Source organism: Pagrus major, chromosome 11 (assembly GCF_040436345.1).
Source record: "Pagrus major chromosome 11, Pma_NU_1.0".
Classification (NCBI taxonomy): domain Eukaryota; kingdom Metazoa; phylum Chordata; class Actinopteri; order Spariformes; family Sparidae; genus Pagrus; species Pagrus major.
Genome location: NC_133225.1, coordinates 3,323,591 through 3,343,605, shown reverse-complemented (window position 1 = coordinate 3,343,605; position 20,015 = coordinate 3,323,591). Strand labels below are relative to the sequence as shown.

Sequence of the window (20,015 nt, the reverse complement as noted above, 5' to 3'; positions counted from 1 at the left end):
CTCTGCTCCTTCAAAAAGCATTGGCAATTGTAGAGTAATTTATGAAGGCACTTTTTTCTCCCCAAGTGATGGCAGCTTTGCTTAACAGTTCACATTACAGGTGGTGGACGCTTTGAGCAATGACAATCATAGCCAAGGTTAGTGAAGGGCTTCAAGTGTCCACATCGCACCTGTGCAAGTTGAATATTGGACCAGGATTGAAAACTACCTTTGAATCAGTCATAACTGTGTGAATGCCTGATCGGTCTGATGATGTTTGAAAAAGGGGCAGGACAAGCAGAATAAAGCATTGGCTGAGGAGTAAGGCAGTCAACCAAAACTCCTTGGTGAACTGCAAAAGACAAGATGCATTGTCTTCCTCTGTCCTGACCCGGCTGGTCAGGTCCACTCGCTCTGTGCTTCCAACCAGTGCGTGATGGTGTCGATCAGGTAGATGTGGTTTGGGTGGTGGAAAAAAGGCAACTGAGAACATTCATGCTTATGTTACATTCATGTTGCATAGGATACATTTTACTCACTAACTGCCTTGCTAATTCAAAAAATCATTCAAAGAATTCAAAGATCATGAAGTATTTTTAAAGATTCTCATTTAATCAAGAGTCGCAGGAATGAGCCTTGAAACCTTGAAGTTAGTTGCACTTTGTTGCAAAGAATTTCATGTTTTGTTCCACAACATAAAAGACACCAGTAAATACCACATGCTTGAATTATAAAGCGTTTACCTGTCTCAAAAAAACTAACAAGTGGCTACGTGAAACTACTTACATCAGAGAGACGAGAGCAACATCGAAAAATACTGCCTTCACCTGACATTTATATCTTTTTAATGTCTTTGACATATTCTACAGGTACAGATATAGACATCGACACGGTCGTGGGAGGTGTAACGTTGCTCGTATGATGTCAATGTGACGATCAGCAGATCATTTCCACTGTTCTTGCTGTGATCCCTGCGCACTAAGTGGAAAAAAATAGGCGACACCCTGAGTCTCAAGAGGAGACACCGCTGCTAAAATGGGCGCTGAATTGAAAAAGCAAGATGTCCTGCCAAGTACACGCGCTGCTCACACAGTCAGCGTGTAGGCGTGTGGGGGCTACAGAAACACAGCATGGAGACTGTGAAGAATTATGAATGGTCAGCTCGGGCTGCTTGTGTTTTCTCTGACAAGATTTTTGATGGCGGTAGAATGTTATAGTCGACTGAAAAATGATTTAAAAAGGTTAACTTTTGAAATAAAGTAGACGAAGTAGAGGAAGTGGCTTTTGGCTTAAGTACAAAGAATCACTTCTGAGCATGGGGGAGCATCACAGCAACTGTTAACCTCTTGCAGTGTCATGTACAATATTAAACAGGAACACGGCATAAAGCTTTAGATAGGTAAAGAGTGCATTATGTGCTTAAGGTTCAGTCTAAGGTGGAGGGGAACATGAAGGTGTTTGAATTGGATTTAAAGGAGGTCAAACTTGGTGCAAGTGTTCGATATTCTGAAGGCTTGTGAATGCTGCTCTTTCATGTTTAGATCCTCTGAATAGTTAGCGGACTGCTTCCTGATGACTCGAGAGGCTGGTGAGGATGAGGAGTGAGCGATGTCACTGCCACTGAGAGATGTACAGACCAGCAGCAGCGACTGTATGAAAACAGACTTCTGAACATGTCTTTAAATTCATACTTGAAGCATTTTGTTGAATTCTGAATAGTTGAATCCTATTACACTTGTACACAAGTCTCAGTGTTGAGCACAGCTGTCATATAGTTCAGAGAGTTATCGCCCTGTGCAACTTTTCTTTTTGTAAATTATGATCAACAATAATTCTTTTTTTCCTTCCCTTGTTCGCTCTGTCAAGCTATACTTTCTCACCCTCTCTCTCCCCCCATCCCCCCTCACTCCTCTGTCTATTTTTTGATGACCTGAGAGGCAGTGGCCAATGAAAGACAAAAGGTAAAATGGATATGGATTTTTCTCACTCAGCCGACCATCCCCGAGATGATTAAGTAGTTCATCAAGCAGAAATATAGAATTCTTCCCGGCGTGCTCATCGACCTGTCCTATAGATACATTAAAACGTCGGCAGGAAATCGTTGCAGAATGCACCGCACTACACATCGACTGCGAGGCCTCTCCTGCTCCATTGATCTCAGTCGTATGGTGATTCTATGGGCATCCCCGGTGATTCGAGCGTTGCTTAACACACATGAACTGTCACACAGGCATACGCATGTGACTGATGGCGGAGGGTTACTTCTCTATATATTGTTGGACGGGGAGTTTCACTACATATGAAGTAGCTTGGTGGCAGTTGAACACAATTATACAGAAAGTTATTAGATATACAAAATATACACCCAGATTTTTTTTGTTTCAGTTCATCCTATTAAGTGATATATTACAATTTCATTACAAGTATGTCAATGTGTATGTTTTATTTTAAACAGAACTTTAAAGCCCCTTTTGGTACAAATTGAAAATTTCACACTTTTGTGACACCATTTTGTATTATGACAAACTTAAAAGCAAATCACTGCTTATTTTACCCATCCATCAGAGCAATATGAGCATTCATGCAATCCACATGGAAAATATATTTAATTCAATGTATTCAATTAATTTAATATTCAGCTCTGTTATATAGATTAGTATATGGCTCTTTAGCTGCTAAATGCTCCACTATGTTCACCAGCTAGCTGCTAGCTTCGGTGCTGTTGGTGAAAAATGCTCCTCAAGACTCAAGCCAAGCCGTGTCTTGCTTGCAATTAACTGATTAATGAGAAAGAGTTAGCCATGGAGCTAGCAACAACTTCAACCCTGGCTCACTTAAGTTGGGCTGACGTTTAAGCTATTATCATGTGACAAAAACCTTCTCTTGTCTTAAATCAACCAAGAAACTATGGGATGAATTTAAAAAATATAATATTAGGCACCCTCAATGGTAGCATCGTAAGTACACTGGCTGCTGTCCCCTCCCGCTGCCCACTCAGATCTAATGCCATGTTCATATCAAACTGTAAAAGCCATTCATGCTGACATCCAAGTCATAATTGTGACTTGGAAACATTTTTGTGACAGCTGGCCAATGTGGCTTTCATAATATGGAAGTGCTGAGAAATCAAGCATGGATGTCCCACATCAGCCAAAGTCTGTTGTTCTGTTTAAGTAAACACACATTTAATGACTATTATGTTGTATTATCAATACTTTAAAGCAACATTATGTAACACTTTTACAGTGTTAACAGCTTAAAACAATGTAATGCTACAGTTTCTTGTGATAGGGTGATGACTTTTGTTTGTTGTTAGCATTTGTTACTTTGTAACGAATTGTTACAATAGTGGTGTTGCACTCCAAAACTGTGGGGGGGCACCAAATTACACAAAATGCTAATTTCTACATGGTGTTGCTTTAAACCTTCACTGAAATTCATTAATCATACAACTGTCTTGAAATGTGCACCTCTCTCATTCTTAACATCAATCCCAACATGGCGTAATCATGAAAGCAACACATAGACTGCACCGATTTTTCTTCAATATTGTTTGATCTTTCCTCAAACAATTATTGCGTGCCCGCAGAATAATTGAACTGCACAGTGTGTGTTATGGATCCCTCCACACCACCTCATTATGCACCTGGAATAATAACTGTCTGTAATCCCAGTTCAGCTCCAGCCCCATGCTACCACCTCCGTCCACCCAGGGATAATAAACACTCCCCCTGCAACAATCCGACATAACCACTGCACCAGTCGTCACCACTGCTGTCTTCAGTATAAGTTTTATATTGTATTTAGCGCTTGTTGGGCCTAATTGGCATGATGAAAATGAGTCACTCTGTGGCTGACCTGCATCAGCACCACAGTAGTACCCATATCAGAAATCCTGCATTAGTATTGCAATATTTAAGTGAGAGGGGGGTTGGGGGGGTCTGTACAAAGGCTTCAGTGTATCTGAGGCAAGTTTTAGAAAGTGAAATATAAAGCTCACTAAAGCTTCTTTTAATGCAGCCTGGAATTGAATTAAAGAGCAGTTTAAAGGAAATAACAGAGCCTGTTTCTGAACACAGCTAATAAAGATATGAAACTATAAATAGGCGGAGTAAGAAAAATGACACCACAAAACTAATTGTTAAGGGACCTCTGGACCCGTCGCGTTTTGCATATGACACATATCGTATTACCAACTCTATCCTGTATTAATTATGTGGTGGGTAGAGTTTGTATGGCGACAAAATAAGACCTTTAAGACGTTTTAACATATTATAGACTTAAAACTAACTAAATGAAAGACCTTGTCAGACACTTGGAACTGTCTAAATTGCTCAGTGACAGATGGTTGTAATTATACATTTTTTGTTCTAAATTCCATTAAGATGATTTTTAGATGAACTAATCAGCGTATTATTGTGAAATGAACAGCCTAATCATTGTTTTCACTGTTGCTCGGATGTGACTGCATGTTATCAAACCACTTAAACAATCCAGTTAATCAGTCAACAGTTGTGGTGATTAAGTTTTTCATAACTGTGCACATCAGTTGATAAGAATGGAGATGACGTGAGCAGGAGAGGAGGGAACACAGGAGAAGCTTTCAAAGTGTCTTGGTGTACACACACACACACACACACTCGAGTCCTTGACAGATCTGAACAGCTCATTACTCTTTCTCACTCACACACACACGGATACATACACACTCTGTGTTACAGGTAATTTTGCTGTTGCCATGGAAGCCATCTGAATGAGCCCACGCTCTGACAATCTGAAGATCATGTGTTGAGCATGAGAACTGTGTGGATAACTCCCATTACTTGTCTACCTCTCAGCAGTCGCGTTTTAAGCAAATCCTAATTTGCAATCCTGAATAAATAGAGTGCTACAATAAAGTGACAGCAGCAGCAGGGACTGAAATCAGGTCATGAGCTAACCTTTAGTAGTATCCTAAGAGAGAATTGGTTTCATGCAGCGTTGCAAGGTGCCGTAAACCAAATAATTGAAAGACTCAAACTATAGCACATTTCAAGGCAAACTATTCACATATACATTCAAACTGCTTTTACAGCGCAGCCAGAACTGAGGACGCAACATACATGGCTTGATTGTGGTAAGAAAATGCTCTTTGAGGCAGTTCAAAGAAACCCAACACTGACAGTCATTAGGGAACCGGAAATAAAAGCTTTCTCCTGTCTCAAGATCTGTCGTTTGGTCGACCCATCCATCTGCCTCCACCTCCTCCTCTGTAGCAACGACATGCTACTGACGTAGTTGCTCCTGACAGACAACAGTCATTAGTCACACACCTGCTACAGGTACTCCAGTTAATCATGCAAATTGGTTGTTTTTTGGCATTATACACTAAGAACAGATGAAAAAAAGGATTGACATTAACCTATTCAATGCAAAATTTTTGAAATACAAAAAAAATGACTTTAAATCCCCTTCCATCATGTTACAGAAGTTTCACATAAACAACTGACCCAGTTGCGTTCATTAATGAAGACTGCTTGATGTGAAGGAAGACTAGTGAGGCAAACTACCGTTAATTAAGGTCAAGAAGTTGGGAGGTGGTGAGTGGCAACCGGCTGTCTCGCAAGAGCCGAGCAATAATGTGATTGGATCCTTTATGACACCTTTCACCCGAACCCTTTCAACTTGACAACACTGGTACACAGAAATCAGACAAAGTCGTCAGATTCAGGTAATGGCAATTATTTACATTTCTTTATCTTTCTTTAGAATAAAATTTCAATTGTATCTTGTAAAAGTGGTATGCTTAGGGTCTAGTTAGGTTTAGACACAAAAACCACATTGTTAGGGTTAAGAAAAGATCATATTTTTTGCTTGAAATACCTTACTTTGCTGCCAAAACACAGCTGGGAATGTTCTGATGTATCAAAAACATCTAGTGGTTTCACACTTTGTTGCGTTTCAAACGTTGAAACCTTGTCTTGTCTCTGGCTTTGAAGCCTTCCCGTTAGCTGTCACACCACCGTCATCTCCTCCTCCTCCTCGTAACATCAAAGTCAGCTCATATACATGTAATATGAGCATTGCACGTATTGCGCAAACGATGGGTGATCAAGATGGTACGTATGACATGTACAAATTTCAACCCACATGTGGTTTGCAGTAATGTAAAGAGCATTCGGGGTAAAGATGCAACTGGAAAACTAAAAACACTGCCTGTTGTTGAATAATGGCATACACATCTTTCACAGGACTTTATGATGACTTTATGGTGACCTTGACCTTTGACCACTGAAATCTAGTTCAGTTCATCCTTAAGTCCAAATGGACATTGGTGCCAACATTTTTTTTTTCAGATTCCCTCAATGTGTTCTTGATATATCATGTGATATATCACAAGATTAGGATGGATAAAAAAACGACCCGAAAACCTAAAAAAAAAAGTGACTGAGCGCTACAGATACCAAGACAGAGAGGAATACATGCTTTTATTTTATTTGTTTAAAATAGTAGGTTTATAGCATGTATCTGCAGCTGCTAATGGGATGTATAACATGAGTACAATGCAATGTCAGTTACTTCTTCCTTTCCTTTGTCCCCTTCACCCTCCCTCTCCTGTGAAACAATTTGACTTGGTCCCTCTTTAATAGCTCAACAGGCATACAGAGGATTGCTCCGGTGAATAAGCATTGCCTCACACTCCTTGACCTCTCCTCAGACAGAAAAGGCTGAATCTCAGGCAACTTAATTTAAGGCTTCCTCCCAGTGGAACCGAAGGGCAATGTCAAACTTAGTGAATGTCTGCACACTCTCCCATCTCATCTCCATTCCATTCCTACACTGGCATAATAATCAGTGGGATGAACAAAAGGGAGAAAAGGCAGATTGGCTGATCGTAATAGCTCTATTATGACAACCTTTAACAGTGTTGCCTTTATTCACTCACTCTGTTAGACTGACAATGCTATCGGTCTAATTATAGACAACGATGCCCTGTCATCTCTCCGCTGTGTCCAAATGTCCTCGATGTGTCAAATCCATTGCCAGGTGATGTGAATATTTGATCATTAACTCTCCGGGTCAGACTGTTTAATGTTCAGAATCTCATATTGCTGATGGAGGTGTTGTGTGTTTACTGAGGTGGAGTGTTATGCAGTGGGGTGTTAGTAGTGCTATGTTTATATGGATGGTGCTCTACTGCGTCCTCAGTACAAGGAGTTATTTCTGTTCTTACTAGTGCAAGTCCTGATACAGTACGTGATGTGTGGAGGGAAAAATGTATACCTACCACACACAGCTTAATGTGTACTTATAGAGCATATATTTAGAGTTGAGTTCTGTATTCCAGTAATAATAACCCAAAGAGGCAACAGCCAAAGACAAACTAAAAAATGTTGTGATATAAAGTATATCACAGTTTTTTAAAAAATCAACTTAATGATAGTGTTAGATAAGAATCACCTAGTTCAAAAATTACTCCGTCCCACAGTTGTCGAGACACTACCAATATCATAGTGCTGCAAGAGAAAAAGTCAGGGAAAAGCCATTTACCACAGGCACTTACATTGATCGGATTTTATCCTCTGGTGAGTATGAATGTCTTTACGAAATCTGAGCCAAACATAAAGGTAAATGATAAAGGCCAAAACTCAGACCTGCTGGTGAGGCTAAAGGAAAACTCTGAGCCTGCAGGCTTTGTACGTTTGTAAATAGTAAAAACACGTTGAGGTGATAGCGTGTATCATCTCTGCTGATGTGGGCGATCCTCTATGTGGGTTCTGTTAATAAACACTGATCACAGCAGAAGGTGAAGAAACAACATAATGAAAAGTGAGAGCTCCTTGAAAAAAGACACAAAGCTTCTCATGTGCGTGCTGTATATAATAGTAGATGCGGAGGCAGGCAACATGTTTCAAGGTCAATGTACTCGTGCATTTATTTTCTAAGTAAGTTTTTTTTAGTAAAACGTATTTAATCAACAGTGCGTTCAGACACACGTGCAGGGGAATCTATTTTACTAGCCATACTTTAATGGTTTCTTTTGGCAGCTTCTATCCATTTAAGCACATAAATGTTGTGACACAATTCAGGACAGGCTTCAATAATACACAGTAAATAAACCGGCGTGCAAATGTATTAAAAAAACACCTAAAGTATTAGACATCGATAATCCATCGCACAGATCGAGGCGTGTTAATACAATTAGTCTGACTCTGCAAAGTTAATGACACACAACAGCCTCATTTTCTTTTCTCTTATGAAACTTATGCACATACCAGCTGCAGTGATAAATACTATGATGCTACTGTTCCACAACTGATAGACTGATCGTAGTTTTTGAATAATTAAATGATGAAGTCATGGGAGAACATCATCATACTACTGCAGGAGGGTGCATACCGATGAGAGCATGTTATTGGTCAGCACTGAGTCTTATAATGAAGCTATTTCATCAGACCACACACACACAGACACGCTCACAGTCGTGAGCTAAGTACAAGAGACAGAGACGATTAAAAGGAAGCTCAGATTCCTATTAAATACTAATCTTCACCACGACTATCTCTCTCTAAATATCTCTCTCTGCTCCGTCCATCCTATTTTTGGCATCTTATCTTACCCCCCCTCCCTCTCTATCTCACGCACACGCTGACTTGCACGATTTTCATACCTCTCCCATCACACCTTAAGCCCTCCAAGGCTCCAGGATTTAGAGCACTACTCTCTTTTCTCCAGCCCCTGATCTAAACCTTTAATAAAGCACTAAGCAGTGTATTACGCTTCATCCATGCTATTAAGCATTAGTCTCTGTGAGTGTCTTATGTTATTCAGCCTCTCACTCTGTCAGAAACAGGCCAATGTGCAGGGGAAGACTGACAAAGCCAGAGGCTGAGAGGGAGACAATAATTAGATTGTTTCATAAAGAGTGATTACAATCGTTTTGATAATTTGTCAGCAAAAACCTTGAGACAGACGACCCTGCTGATAGGTGCATGGCCACAGACGTACAGCCTATTATACAGTACAGCAGAGTAGAGTAGGAAAGGAAAGGAAAGGGAAAGGGAAAGAAAAAGCTGTAATATGCTTGAGTTTAAAGAAGAATTGTAAAATGATAAATAAGGAAGGAGTGCATGATCGGAGCACTGAGAAACAGATGCAGAGAAATGAGAGTGGGTGAAAGAGGAGACGAAAATAAGACAGAGGGAGGAGGGGGGGCATCATCTTTAAGTAACAAGGGTCCTTGTCTGATCCACCCCCCCTCACACACACACACACACACACACCCTCCTCCTTAGTGACTCAGTCACCACGGCAACAGAGCAGAGGGTAAATCGCCGTGGCGATTGCCCTAGGACGTGTCGTGCATTGGAATGCTGTGTCCCTTGTGCCACCAAGCTGTGGCATGCACATACACACACACACAAACACACACGCCATGAACACTTCTCCTAAAAACTCCCAAAGCCACACACCAGTATCCAGAGAGCTCAGTCTGTGATGTCATAAGCAATATAACAGTGACATACATGACATCCTGTATTTACCTCAGTATAAAGCATACAGGGAGCATCACTTAGCATTCGCTTGACAGAATGGTGTTTGCTTAATATTCATGCCGCCCTCAGCTTGTCTCCAGTCAGACTTAGAGTTCAGTGTTTTGTTTTTTTTCTTGACATAACTCCATATTTGCTGATTCCATTAGCTGGAAAGTAACATTTTGTATTTAAATACTAATTTGTCTTAAAAGCTGTAGCAGACAGCTTGACACGCTGGAGGAGGATGTTTGAGGAGTTTATAACCCCGAAAATCCTTTAGGGTGATTCCAGTGAATGAAATGTCTTCTTCTTAATGTTTTATAAGGACGGAGCTGCTGAACACATAAATATGGAAGCTAAAGTTTGCCATGGAATAATTATAGACTTCGGTTAATATTAATGATACCTTCATAAAAATAACTCATTATTTAATATGTATTGAAATAAAATTAATGGTATGATTATTATTTGTACAAACAAATAATAAACATAATAATTAGTTATGATATTTCTTTAAGTATTGAATGAATTAATGAATTAATTAATATTAATATTTCCTACAGGTATTAGACCTCTGCTTTAGTCTTTCCAGTTTGTGTTTCATCCATTTCAACATGGCGCTCTTTGAATCAAAGATTTATTATATTTGCCACTTCCAACGTTGGCCGGTGTCTCTTCGTTGCCCCTACATTTTTAGCATGTAAGTGCATGTTTAGTAAATATGAATAACTATAAGAATTACAATTTGAAGTTTGTTCTAAAAGAAAAACTTGAGACATAATTTCAAATTATATGAGTAATTCTTTCTCTCCATTTTTCAAAATAATTTTAAAATATCAATCGATTACAAAGACTAAAAAAAATTTAAAAACAGGTAATTCAAATAGTATTGAGGGGCACCGGCAAGACATGCTGCAGGTACTTTAAGCATCTAATTGGGCCTTATTATTGTTGCAATTTTATCACACAATGAAATAAAGTACACTTTTCTTTTTACAAATGACGGAGAGGAACAAGGACAGAGCATGGTGAAGGAGAAGGGGACACTGACGGAGAATACAAGAAGAGACGAGAAAAAAACAAAGAAAACGAGTTATGAGAGCAGAAAAAAAAATAGACACAAAGTTCGAGGATGAAAAGAGAGAAGAGGTGAACGAGAGGGTATGGGTAAAGAGGAAGCAGAAGAGAAAAAGAGGGACAGGCCGAGAGAGGTATAGGGACGTGTTTGAAAGGCTCCAAACCCTTTCAAACGGGCTGACTGCTGGCACCAGAAGTGCAGGCAGTGAAGTCCCCAGTGATGGAAAAAACTACTACAAAAAAAGGGATCTTGCATCTTGTGTCCTCTTTAAAAGTTTATTAAAAGACTGTGAAAGCTACAGAAACAATGTGGATGTGTCACAAGTAGTTAACCGCCAAGCATATAAACCCTTACATTATAAACAGTGGCTGTATGGGCCTATTTGTACTGAACTGAATGCAGCAGCTTGAACCAGCAACAAACTGAACATACATCTGATTTGAAGACAGTGAAAGCTGATGCAGTAGCCTTGCTTAGGATAGAAGTGAACAAGTACACAGTCTATGACAACAGATATTTTTAGCTGAAGGAAAATATTCGGCTCGGTAACGTAATTCAAAATGTCAATCTCTAGATTTGAGGGTTCACATCCAAGCTCACATCTTCTCTCCTTAACCCTCTCGACTCCAACCAGTTTTTTTTACCCCCTCCAAAAAAAAAAAGCACCCAAGCACATATATTTTTGTGAGATAAAATGTAGGATTATTTAAAGCATTACCCATCCTACACGGCAGCAAAGTCAGATGCTACAGACTACATCAATACATGAACAAATTTGCTATCCGATATGCCTATCCTCTCTGGTATTTTCTGTCATGCTTGATTTTTTTTTTTTTTTTTTTTTTTTTCAGCTCAGTCTCAATAGGAATTATGCTCAGATTGGATGATTCTGCACCTCATAATTAGCATCCAGTGCATCCAACACCGAGTGCCAACGCAGTAAGTAGTCTTTTTAAACGCAAATGTTTTAGTTGCCTAACCTTGACTTTAGTTTAAGTGCTTCACTGCTGCTCATTCCCTATCCTCATTGAGGCCGAGATGCCACAGGGAGATACTCGAGGCTTCAGCAAATAATTGACTAGTCGATTATCAAAACATCTATTCAACACCGTACATTATTATGGACTCAATATTCATCCAAGATTTAAGCAGTAATAAGTGATATCATAATGCATCATAACAGGTTCTTCAGAGCTTTTGAGATAGTAATCTAACAACAGACGGTGCCCATAACTTCAGTTGTTGAACATTTGTTTAAACAGTCATTTAATGCCATCTTGAATAAACATAATTTCATGTATTTAGAGAAGAAAGGACTCCTGATATCCCTTCAAGAGAGCAGCTGCATCGTTGCCGCAGTTTAACAGTATCTCCAGCTCAGACAAGCTTTGCAGGGCGTCTAGTCCAATCACGGCCTAATCAGATCACGGCTCATTTGTAAACGGAGCCACTCTCAGAGCCAATTGAGGACTCTGCTATTTCACCTACCCCCAGGTCGGTCTCGTCTAGAGAAGCTCACCCTTTATTGGTTTTATTTGACAGCAATTGATCATTGATATTGGGTGAAAAAACCCCAAAACAAAACAATGAATCTCCTGCCATTAACCGACTCTTCGAACACTGTATAGGATTGATGACTACTACAATGCAGTAGTTGTGAATGACCTACCAGATATTGAAAAATAAAGGATTAAAAAGTAAAAAATGTCACTGAATCCAGTTTGGGTTTGAATTGTTTCCATGGTAATCTCTGTGTAACTGGAGATTGATTTACCTTACCTGCTCTATTTGTCTGCAGTGAAATAAGCATCATCACACAGTAACTGCCTCCTGTCAATGCCAAAACGTCCCTCGACATGGGTTGTTAAGGTCTGTTAAGGTCTCACATATCCAGTACATGTTATGTTAATACGTTTTTAAAGTTAGTAATTAGCTGTACTCCAAGTTGAAATGCAAACTCAGGTAAAAGTGCATCTTTGGAAACAAACTTTAAAAATATTAAACTACATAAGATAGTGTAGAGCATAAAACATGCTCCTTGAGAAATAAACAAAAAAGAGAAATTGGTTTCAAAGTGAAGTGCAGATAAGAGCTCCACAGGCCTTCAGGGAATCGGCTTGACTCACAAACAGCATATCAGACGATGTACTGACGACTAAAAAGGTGCCTTCTTTCCAGAGCTGTCTTTACAGCAGCATGTTTCTGATGCTCTATGTTGTCAAGCCTTGGCTGTTTAGGAAACCTTTACATAATAATGTGCAATGCAGAGCCAATCGCACCTTCAAGCTCAACAATATATGCAGTTGTTTCTGTGACTGACACGATGCCCACAGAGGATTTCTGTGCGTATGTGTGGTACATATTTATATGAAGCTACTGAAGTAAACTCGGCACTCCTTTTGTTGGCCCAAAGGAACAGATGTAATAGATCTCTCAGTGAAACCTCGGAGAGAGAGACGGAGAAGTAGCAATCAATTGCACCTCAAGCATCTGGAAAATATGCTTTACAGTGAAAAATAGTACTCCCCCTCGCTTGGGAACAGTGCTATAGAGGTTTACACTAACCCATCAGCAGCTTCACTCCTGTAACCTTGTGTTGATGTAAGCTCTGCTCCTCTCAGTATCAGCTGAATCCACCCTCATTCCAGAAACGAGACACTCCACTTCTTTAATAAGAGCAATTCTGTCTGTAACACTCGACTCAAATTGAAAGACATTGATTCATATGATTAATATACGCCACTTATAATCCTCCTTCTAAACTCTAAATATGTGACTTTACTGTAAAGAAAATCCCCCCCACTGTGTCACCATCATTCTTGAGACTCTTCAGCATAAAATACACCAAATTCAAATTGCCTCAAAGCTCTACTTTGCCATAAATGGAGTAAATTTCTCACTGATTACGACTGAGAGGCAGCAACTCGCGGAGTCATTTTATTTTGCTCCCACGACACTAAAACAAAGTGATTCCCTCACGTGCCAAAGGAATGGTTATACTAGGACTTGTTCTCCCTGTCACTTCTTATTAAAACTCTGCTTATTCAGGTGGCCGAGAATCAATTAATTATCGCTTAGAAGTCATTAGTTTCACCAAACTCTCCTCCAAGTAGGAAAACAATCATCGCTGTTACTGCTTCATTAGCTGACTAAAAATGTTGCTGCCTTTTTTTTTTCTCTCTCTCAGACACTGTTTGAGTTAAAAAATTATCTGTCGAGGGCATGAAGAGTCTGTCAATAGGTAAATTAATTATGTCAATTTGATGAGGCGAGTTGAGAAATGATGACAAAGAGAGATGTACTTTCTCCTAAATGGCTGGGGATGCTTAATCAGTCACTGACAACCACATTATGTAACTACATGGGAGTGCAGATGTATTTGCACAGTGAAATACTTATATGTACTCCCAGGCTCACGCCTTCACACATCTCTATAGCTAGCATCATACGTATGTGTAAAACTATTTGTGTACGCATGTAAGCAGGACCTCTGGACATGTCTCTGCTGTCGTTGCTGCTCTTAGGGAATCTTGGCAACGGTCATTAGTTTGTAACAGCCCCCTGAACACAGCATCACCCGGTAATTAAATAAAGTGACGCTCCCTTCCTTTTCTACTCTCTGTTAACCAAATGTCAGGAGGAGAGATATCCCATTGATACACATGGATGCATATGGAAGCGAAAATCTGACAAAGGCTGACATTTGGACCGGTTAGATGTTGTGTTGTGAAGGATTGAACTTGAGCTCCCACTGACAACACAGCACGCCATTATCATTAAAGGTTAAAGGATAACAGATATCTTTATTCTCTATATATGAGCATAACACATTTTATAGAGATGAAAGATGAGAGTTGTTAATACCAGCATCTCAGTACCGCAGCGCGTGTCAAGAATTCTTCCCTTTCTTGTGTTGTCTAAATATTGTCTTCTACTTTGTTGTGCCATGTTCTAAGATTCAAAAAGTTCAAGATGAATTCAGTTATCATCACGCAACACAGGATTGTATCGTGATGTCAGTTGTTTTTTTACCAACACAAACAAACATTAACTACACAGACTAATTAAAATATAATCAAGTCACAAAAATAAAACAATTGTGTTGTGGATGAATTGGGGAGTTGAAAGAATATGGTTAAATATTTGTGACTGAACAAAAGCTGGATGAGAAAGACTTCATGCTAAATCTGTTTATTTGAGTTTTTTTCATCTCATCTGCGTCGAACTCAATCAGCTAAGTTCAGCCAATTAGATTTTGACACAATTGGCTTTTTGTAAGCCAATTAACCACATGTCAGGACTCAGCATGCTCCCCCCTGCCAAATCACAAGCCATCTAATCTGCAGTTGTTGCACCGCCCGCAACAAATTTCTGTGTAAATACTCGTGTAATGTCACCGCTCTCCAAAACTATGAAGGGCACTGTGGACTAGAGTGGACACTGAGGCCAAATTATGTATACGGGTGTGTGCGCAAGTTGGAGTCTGGTGGGAGTACCATGGAGCAAGCTTTATCCTCTAGGCTTTCCTACTCCGAAAAATGACTTTATGGGTCAACTGTGAAGCCATAATTATGTTTGCTGTTAGGCAACGACCTCTAGTGGCCATGGTATTTATTATGACAGCAAAGGAAGACTGTAAGACTGGCGTTCAAATCCCAAGCTGACTTGGAAAATGAATACCTGTGTAGTTGTCATTGTGTCTTTTAAGAATACAGTAATGCAAGTTCCCACTCAGTTAACACGTACTGTTAAAATCACTCTGGCTTGTATACTTCCTGTATTTACCGTCGTTCCTGTTCATTCTCTGCAGCAGCTGCGGACTTTACTTGTTGACATCGGTAAGACCTACTATTTTAGTTTTGAGCCATGTAGCTGTTTGTTTTTTTAGAAAAACCTTGAGAACACAGCGAGTCCAAACAGACAAACAAGAAGCAACTCCTTTTGATCAGCTCTCCCCCTTATTTCAGTGCCCATCGTCGGGAAAAAGAGAAGACACAATATTGGGTGAAACGAGCAAAACGAGGATTGCCTCAACAAGGAGATCGGCCAATTGGAGTTCAGTGTCAAACTGGCAAAATGAAAGGCAGCTGCGATGGTTAGAAGATTTAAACCTTGATTGAGCTTCAGTCAACAACAGCACTGAAAAAGAACAAAACATAAAAGAAGTAGATTCTTTGGTCTTGGGCAATCTCTCCAGTTCTAGTGTTAATTGAGAGTTGTTTGTGTTCATAAATGGTGATGCAATGAATGTGAGTCTATGGTCCTTTACCAGTTGAAATGCATTGTATTGCTTCCTTTTGTTCAAATGGAATTCTAGTGTTAGGAATGGACGCTGCATTGAACTACACAGTATGTGACACTTGAGTCACTGAAGTGCCACATTAGCTGTTCAGGCTTAAAGGAAGGGGCATTCCTCTCTCAGTCACCTACTTACAGTGACAAGAAGTCTAAACAAGCCTGTGTCTGCTTCAGTGTTTTCTATTTTTCTAGTCCAGGAGGCAGGAGGCCTTGGGTGCAGCATGAGGGAGAAAGGGAGGGATGATTGAGTTTTATCAACAGTTGACACCTTTCTTAGCCCCTGTAGCTGGCAGGTGATCACAATAGAGGAAGAAAAGTAAGGTAATTTGGCTTCTTTTGACTCCAGGCAATCCTTTGGTATTTTCTTAGAGCTTTAGATTGAAGCAGGGAGGAGAAGGGATAAGAAGGGGAAAGGGGTCTGCTCAGACTAATTGCCTAAGCGGCAGATCAATATCTGAGCTAAGAGGGAAAGACCACAGCTCAGTGACAAGACCGCCAATAGGTCCCAGGAGTTCAAATGTTCCCCTGGGTTGGGATTTGTCATTCTTACTGGAGCAGTGAAAATTGTTGTGGAGAAAAATGTGGTTTATATTCTGAATCGGTACCGTCTCTGAGACTAAAGATGATCGCAGTACGTTTGGTTCACTAATACTGTTTGTCTTCTGCAGTTATTTTGAACATCTTCCCAAAAATTACTTGAGGCGATAAATATGTTGCCTTGACAGTCAGAGATGAGGGAAAAGACATTTTTCTGTCAACTTGACCCTGATTTTGAATTTGCAAAGATAAACGGTTTTCACTACCGTCCTCTCTTTTCTCCATCCTTGGAGTTTAGCATTCACTGAAGCTGGCATTTCTATACTGCATTAGCAAGAAATCAGTGCTCAGCTCTAACAATTTGTGACATGTCCTCCCTTTCTGCTGAGTTCGAGGTATTTCTTTTGATTTTGTTTCTTTTTTTTATGCATTTGTTCAGACATGCTGCTATAGCAACACAAAGACTACACAGATCTTTTTCTATTTTTTTACAAACTGCTTTGATCAAAGTAGCATATCGTACACTGTGCAAGAGGAGAGGGACCTGCCAGATATCGGTGTTTAGGCAAATATATCTATTATAAAGTAATAGGTTTTTTTCAGCCAACTGTCCTGCCATACCTGGCCACTAGATGTCATTAGCTGTAACTGGCATCCAGAATGGCAAGATGACGTCTTTGGTCATTGCCTTCTAAAACCATTACAAATAAATCACTTTTGGTAAGGTTTAGGAGAACAAAAAGGCTAATAATGGGAATGGTTTGCGGACTGATTGTTCCCCTGTGGTTAAAAAAAAATCAATGTTGACTGTCGATAGAAAAGGCGACATGAATGGGAGCAAACCATCCGACTAGATCGACATCTTCGATCCAAGGACTGTCTGACTGTGTAATGACTAGGGATGAACAATTACACTTTTTTCATCCAACTAAATTACCTGTATCCGTATCTGTACTTGAAACTGGTGGAGAAAGTGGTTAGTGCTTAAACTGGAAGTGGTCAGGACTGACTGGAAGTTGTAAATTTGAGTTTGACATTGATTTAAGTGTTTTATAGACTTGAATGAATAATCTTCACTCAGCTACCCAAGGAGAATTTTCCTTCAGCACAAATACTGATATCTACATCAGATGATACTCATACATTACAGTACATTATCTGTGCCAGTTACCCTGGTATCGACGTCTCACTATTGCCTTCTTTGCTCCCAGAGGACAAGAGGAGGGCTTTGTCAAACAAGAGACACATTCATGTCTGAATGGTTGTTAATTTTGGACGCTTGTACACATGAGCTGCTAACAAAGCTAACATCACGTGTGTGTTCTAGCCTGCCTGCCTGATTAACCAGTAAAGCTCTATCTAACTGTATTTGCTCTGCCCGAGTCTCGTCTTTTCAGTCCTCCTCTACCTCCTTCACGTAAAATGTGCACATTTCACACCTGTCACACTTTTGTTTACGGAATAACAACCACACGTTCCGGGGGGGGCAGATATCAAAGCGCTGTTAAATCAAACTGTGCATGGAGGGAGCCTCGCTTTTACTTTCTTTGCTGTTTAATTCAAAAGCAGCTCACTTCAAAGCGACACCCAGGTATTAATACAATCATTTGATTAGGAGTTTTCCAGGAAGGCTTCATTTTCATAATAAAGGGCTCCACATGGGGTCCCCGGTAATCATTAAAAAAAGTAGTAAATAACTGCATATTCATTTTACAGTACTTTACAGTGTCCACTCAGTCGACTGTAGCAACTGTAATGAAAATAGGAGCACCAAGGCTGAAAAAAATCCTGATTCCCAGTTTATTGCTTTTTTCTTGGTGCTTCTCTGGTGCAATCTACATCACTGTTCGTGTTTGGTGAGAATGTGTGGCGTGTGTGGGCAGATGAGTCTCCATGAGAACACAAATGATGCTCCAAAGCGAGGCCTAGTGAGGAGGATTCTGCACACTACAGCTATAATTTTCGAGGAGTGCGGACTACAAACAAAGGAGTGGAAATCAAATAACAATTGTCTGCTGATGCAGAGTACAGCGACCATCATTAATTCCTGTTTTTGTGTGTTAACAATTATCCCATTCAGTGCCAGGCCTTCTGCAAAATAACGTGCTGCATCTGTAACACAATTAGACATTTCCAGTTTTTATACAGCAGGTCAGATCCGGCGCCACCGCCGAACAAAAAGGAGGTCTTTGTGAAACCAGCTGATTTTTATTCCTACTGTGAAAGTGCAGAGTGGGAGGGGAGGTGAAAGTCTCTCTCTCTGTCTGCTAGGGTTTAAAAGGATATGGCTGGACGATGGCAGCGGCGGGTGGGGTGGGAGGTGGGCTTGCAGACTAATTGCCCAGAGCATGGCGGGGTGATGAAGCGACAGGCCGAGCAGAGTGACGGCCACTGCAGTGAAAAGACCCTGCTCATAGCAACACCATAAAAGCTAATTACCGCCATACAAAGAGCCGCCCCTGCCATTGTGCCATTTGGAAAAGAGCAGAGAGAAAAACAGGCGAGTGAGAGGGAGAGAGAGGAAGAGAGAGAGGCACAAGTAAAAGAACCCGCAGCAATAAAGACTTAACCAGTGACAATTAGTCTCCAGTGCTGCTAATGAGAAAGCCAAGATAAAATGGGGGGCTAAATTTAAACGTAGGGGGTTCCATAGCTCCTCTCTAGGGCTCAATACTCTGCCTCGCCAATGATGGGTAAGTCCTTCTGGAGAGTGAGAGAGGAAGGCACAAATACCTCCCCTGGCCTGTGTGGGTAATAAAGTCTTGAGCCTTGGTGGCTAGCGGCGCTGGAATGAGCTACCTGCTGCAGGGTGGAGGGATACTCTCCAGGGAGACAGGTGCAGTACGGTTAAATAGGCAAAACAAATGACTGGGGGATATGTTACATATAGCACCACTGTGCAGATACATTACAGTGAGGCTGTAATGGGGAAAACCATGGGAGACGCATTGGTAGGTACAAGAATTGGCCCCGAGTGTGAGAAATCAAACAAATACAGGGATTTGGCAATAAGATAGCGGGTTATACTGTACTTTTGGCAGGAAAGAAGCCTGGATTTGACATGCACCCTCTCTAAAGTACAGTACATTTGAGCATAGGCAGATCATAAGGCAGCTTATGATTTTAATGAAACGAAAAAATTAAGCTTTTCAGCGTTTTCACTGCTAAACCAATGAGCACATTCATGGGATTTCCCACTTGGCCCGATCCACAATTACATGTTGATTGTTGTGGACTGAAGCAGTCGATAGCAGACACAATTCCTTTTCTGCTCGCTGGCACGCATGTGGTGAGCCTGTGTGGGAATGTTGGCATGCTATTGTGATGCTGTTGAATGATGCTGCGCAAACTGACACTGAACCCTCCTGTTGATGTAAAAGCCTATAGTCAGGACAGCATTAGCATGACTGCCATAGCAGAGGGATGGGGAAATACACAGAGAAAATGTGCCTTGATGTCATTAAATCAGCTGCAGGCCAACAATGTTAAACCTCTCTCTCCATCTCTCTCTGTTCACCCAATCATGGGCCAAGAGTCATGTAAGGACCAGCCAATTAAGGAAAAAGGACTGATGCAGTCCAAAATTTATAGAGTGTAAGGCTGGGAGG

General features: G+C 40.5%; 1 protein-coding gene across 7 annotated transcripts in view; it reads right to left on the bottom strand.

Moving 5' to 3' along the window:
• nlgn1 (neuroligin 1) overlaps nucleotides 1-20,015 on the bottom strand; it is a 299,279-nt gene that overhangs the window by 233,268 nt on the left and 45,996 nt on the right. The window contains exon 5 of one of the 7 annotated variants that reach the window (XM_073476526.1): nucleotides 6,251-6,256. The exons of the other annotated variants lie outside the window; for them this stretch is intronic. Within the exon in view, the coding sequence (XP_073332627.1) occupies nucleotides 6,251-6,256 (6 nt within the window). The remainder of the gene's footprint in view (nucleotides 1-6,250; nucleotides 6,257-20,015) is intronic. 7 annotated transcript variants of the gene reach the window in all.